At 42.0% G+C, this 5,000-nt stretch overlaps 1 protein-coding gene across 1 annotated transcript in view; it reads left to right on the forward strand.

The window, feature by feature from the left end:
• Window positions 1–3,690: 3,690 nt before the first annotated feature.
• Window positions 3,691–5,000, forward strand: part of LOC145395648 (uncharacterized) — a 12,015-nt gene continuing 10,705 nt past the window's right edge. The window contains exons 1-2 of the mRNA XM_080269218.1: window positions 3,691–3,810; window positions 4,224–4,280. Of these exons, the coding sequence (XP_080125344.1) occupies window positions 3,733–3,810; window positions 4,224–4,280 (135 nt within the window). The 5' untranslated portion in view covers window positions 3,691–3,732. The remainder of the gene's footprint in view (window positions 3,811–4,223; window positions 4,281–5,000) is intronic.

Consider the following 5,000-nt stretch of genomic DNA (forward strand, 5'->3'; position numbering starts at 1 on the left):
GGCACACAGAGCAGCACAGCTTAGGTGCAAACCTGTGTCAGCCTACGCCACGCAGTCTTTGAAACGCAGTTTCCTGCACACGTGCGGCACAGCAATTCATTTTGACAGTACTCACGATGTCGTCCACCGAGGAACTTATAGAGGCTGTCCGCCAACAAAGAGTGCTGTATGACATTACTCATCCTGAGTACATGAAGGGATCTTGTAAAGACAAGATATGGGCTGTGATTGCATGCACTCTACAGTTTAAAGATGGTGAGTATATTGTTGTATGAAAAATAATATCATGAACTTGCATACGTATACGACTGAGATACAGGCTTTCCTTTGATGTATGCCGTTGCATCGTGTGTGTGTGTGTGTGTGTGTGTGTGTGTAAGAGAGAGAGAGAGACAGACAGACAGACAGACAGACAGATGGTACCACTGAATTATATGTAATGAAACTAGCTCTTGGGATATTGCATTTACTGTAGTTAGTAAATATCAAGTAATTCAATGAAAAAAATTATATGATGCAAATTGTATTACACAATGAAATTTACCAGAGGATATGTCACTTTGTATCATATTATACACTTCTTCAAATTGATCTCGGCTTAATCTGAAATAGTTCTTGTATCTTGTATCAGACTCAGAGGTTAAAGCAAATGCTCCATGGGTATTCCTCTTTTCTATGTATTCATTCCTCCACAGTGACCTCTTTCCTTTACAAATGTCATATAATAACATAACTTTCTCAAATTCATTTTCTGAGTCGGACTCTGAACTAAGGTTTCTTAAGTAATCTTGAGCGACAGTCATGACCACAGTACCCGCACAGGACGACAGACTGCTTCTCAATGTGCGCACTACACCTGTGTTGCCCTGCCCTGCCCTGCCCTGCGTCTGCCCTGCTCTGCGCTGCCCTGCGTCTCACGAAGAAGTGCGATGGAAAGGCCTAACACAGCTCTATCTACTCCGTTCGCTGAATCTCACTATTGATGACGTTACACACCTTCACATACCACCACTCGAGTCCTAATCCAATCATATGCTAGGGATATGCAAATATAACCCAATACTCCTTTCACTTTAACTTGGCCCAGATTTTCGTCCTCTTGTAGCTTATATAACAGCGCTGAGAAAGGGAACAACGCTCTACATCCTTCGCACTGCACTTCTTCGTGACTAGCATCGTATTGTAGCGTCCTCTTGTAGCTTATATAACAGCGCTGAGAAACAGAATTACCCTCTACATCCTTTCCACCACACTTCTTCGTGACTAGCATCGTATCCTAGCATTAATCCCTTACGGTAAGTCCATATTCAAGATGGAGGTGGCAATTTTAGGCCAAGTTAGGGTAAAGATCGTAAAATAAGAGTGAGAGATTAGACGTTAAAATCTGAATTCATTTGACGCCATTATTTGAACTTCCATGATTCCGTGACGTCACTATGTAAACAAACTCCCTTATTTTCTTTATATATTCATTTTTTACCCTCCTTTCGTATTTATTTTCTTAATATTTTCATTTTTTTTTACTCCTTTTTGCATATTATTTTCGTCGTTTGGCTTTATTTTGGGGCCGTATCATTTTTTTACATTTTTAGTCTCGTATGAATTCTCTGTGACGTCACAGTGTAAACAGTCAAGATGGCGTCGGCTTCGTACTTGACCGCCTTCTTGTGTTACAGTCTGCCCTCCTTTCCCTCTCTTTTAACTCTGATTTATTGCATTATTAGCACTCGTATCTGGTTTATTAACTTATTTATCGCTCTGCTTTGAGGTCAGTGGGATACGCAACCTAATTATTGAAATTTTTTAGGTTAATTTGGTTCTAGAATTGTCCCCCCTCTTCTCCCCCTCCTTCCATTTTCTTTTTTTCTCCCTCCCTCCTCCTCTACTTATATTCTCTCCTTTCATTTAATTGTCTTCTCTTTCCTTTTTTTTTTTTTCCTCCTCCTCCTCCTCCTTCTTCTTCATCTTTTTCTTCTCCTCCTCTACTTCTCCTCCTCCTCCTCCTCCTCCTCCTTTTTTTCTTCATCTTTTTCTTCTCCTTCTCTACTTCTTCTTCTTCTTCTCCTCCTCCTCCTCCTCCCCCTCCTCCTCCTCCTCCTCCTCCTCCTCCTCTTTCTCTTTCAGGTTACTCTATCGGGTAGCTTATAGATAAAGTATTACAGAATGTGACTTTTCCTTTCCAGTGTTTCCTATAAAATTTCCGTGTCAGTTTTTCCATGCTGCATGGTGGTTTTTCTCACTTTTTCCTGGAGGGTTTGGTGGTGGGGGGAGCCTTCTTGCTTTACTATCCTTATCCTTCAACATGTAGAGTTAGATCTTGTAGTCATAGTTTTCTCTAACAAGCAGCCTCGAAAGGACCATAATTAAGGTCTGTTGCTGTTTGCTTTCCTGTGTAATCCTGTGTAATCCCCTTCTCCCTTCTCTTCTTCTTTTCTTCTTGTTCTCTCCTCCTCCTCCTCCTCCTCCTCCTCCTCCTCCTCCTCCTCCTGTTCCCCCTCCTCCCCCCTCCTCCCCTCCTCCTCCTCCTCCTCCTCCTCCTCCTCCTTTTCTCCCTCCTCCATCTCTCCTTCTCCTCCTCCTCCTCCTCCTCCGCTTCTCCCTCCTCCATCTCTCCTCCTCCTCCTCCTCTTCTTCCTCATCTTCACAATCTTCTTGTTCATCTTCCTCATTTTGTTCCTAGTGCCTCTACCCCCCCTCTCTCTCTCTCTCTCTTTCTCTCATTCTTCTCTCTCCCCTCTCCCCCAACTAACCCCATCTCCCCCCCCCCACAGACGCCTGGAGGAGGTACTGACGGAGCCGCGAACCCGGGACCTCGATAGATTGCAGACCCGACTACAGCAGATTGAGGTGAGGCCCGGTGCTCTCTCTCTCTCTCTCTCTCTCTCTCTCTCTCTCTCTCTCTCTCTCTCTCTCTCTCGTAATTTTTTTCCTAGTCTACCTGCCTATTACATTTACTTTTATTTCTCTCTCTCTCTCTCTCTCTCTCTCTCTCTCTCTCTCTCTCTCAGTATGTATATGTGTGTGTGTGTAAGCTTGCATGTCATCATGTTGGTGGAGCTTCAGGCTGGGTGAGTAGGTGGTACGATAATATAGTAGCGGAGCTGAATCTGGAATAAATCGGTAAGGAAAAGGTGTCACTAGCCTTCCTAACCCTACAGCACCGTCCTAACCCCTCTCTACCCCCCTACCCCCCAGGCACGCTATGAAGAGAGGCTGGGTGCACAGGAGAGAGAGCTGAGCATCTTGAGACAGACCTTAGACGTTCAGGCAAGAAGGTTGAAGGTAAGGATTATTATTATTATTATTATTATTATTATTATTATTATTGGTGGTGGTGGTGGTGGTGTTTTTGTGATGTTGATTTATTAAAATTATTATTATTATTATTATTATTATAGCTCAGTTAGCCTTTCATTATTGTATATTGCAGTACATAGTGTCTAATAATAACAACAACAACAACAATAATAATAATAATAATAATAATAATAATAATAATAACAACTAGAATCCATACTAAAAATATAGTCCTTAATTAAACACCATGAATTTAACAACATATATAAACTTTATTCCACAATTATTTTCATTTTTAAACATCAAGACGTTGCCCCTGATGTCTAAGGCGCCATTTTGCTTCTCCAGGCGCTAGAAGAAGAAGGAAGAGGAGGAGATGGAGGAGGAGGACGAGGAAGAGATGGTGGAGGAGGAGGACGAGGAGAAGAGAGGAGGATGGAAGAGTATATTATTAACTTCGCCAAAAATCAAGCCTCGATGTTCAACAAGAGCCTGAGTGACTTCAATGCGCAGGTGGGTGGTGTTGTGGTGGTGTGGAGGTTGTGGTGGTGGTGTGGTGTGGTGTAGGTGTTGTGGTGGTGGTGGTGGTGTGTTGGTGGTGGTGGTGGTTGTGGTAGTGGTGGTGGTGTTGTTGTGATGGAGGCTGCTGTGGTGATGGTGGTGGTTGTGGTGGTGGTGTTGTGATGGAGGCTGCTGTGGTGATGGTGGTGGTTGTGGCATTGTTACTACTACTACTGCTACTACTACTGCCACCACCACCGCTACTACTACTACTGCTAAACTGCTACTACTGCTACTATTAATACTACTATTATATTATTATCATTATTATTATTATTATTATTATTATCATCATCATTATTATTATTATTATTATTACTACTACTACTACTACGACTATATTGGCAACACTGTTTTTCTTGCAGATGGTGGAATTACAAGACAACGTGGCAACACTGCAGAGCCAGAACCTGGAATATAGCGTAAGTTAATTGAGAGAGAGAGAGAGAGAGAGAGAGAGAGAGAGAGGGAATGTAGTAATGAAGTCAGTGTAAATATATATTGAGAGAGAGAGAGAGAGAGAGAGAGAGAGAGAGGGAATGTAGTAATAAAGTCAGTGTAAATATATATTGAGAGAGAGAGAGAGAGAGAGAGAGAGAGAGAGAGAGAGGGAATGTAGTAATGAAGTCAGTGTAAATATATATTGAGAGAGAGAGAGAGAGAGAGAGAGAGAGAGAGGGAATGTAGTAATGAAGTCAGTGTAAATATATATATTGAGAGAGAGAGAGAGAGAGAGAGAGAGAGAGAGAGAGAGAGAGAATGTAGTAATGAAGTCAGTGTAAATATATATATTGAGAGAGAGAGAGAGAGAGAGAGAGAGAGAGAGAGAGAGAGAGGGAATGTAGTAATGAAGTCAGTGTAAATATATATTAAGAGAGAGAGAGAGAGAGAGAGAGAGAGAGAGAGAGAGAGAGAGAGAGAGAGAATGTAGTAATGAAGTCAGTGTAAATATATATTGAGAGAGAGAGAGAGAGAGAGAGAGAGAGAGAGAGAGAGAGAGAGAGAGGGAATGTAGTAATGAAGTCAGTGTAAATATATATTTAGAGAGAGAGAGAGAGAGAGAGAGAGAGAGAGAGAGAGAGAGAGATTTTTTTATTTATGTCAGTGTATATATATATTGAGAGAGAGAGAGAGAGAGAGAG

This window comes from Coenobita brevimanus, chromosome 4 (assembly GCF_032717465.1).
Source record: "Coenobita brevimanus isolate Jiangsu-jjx chromosome 4, ASM3271746v2, whole genome shotgun sequence".
NCBI classification, from domain to species: Eukaryota; Metazoa; Arthropoda; class Malacostraca; order Decapoda; family Coenobitidae; genus Coenobita; species Coenobita brevimanus.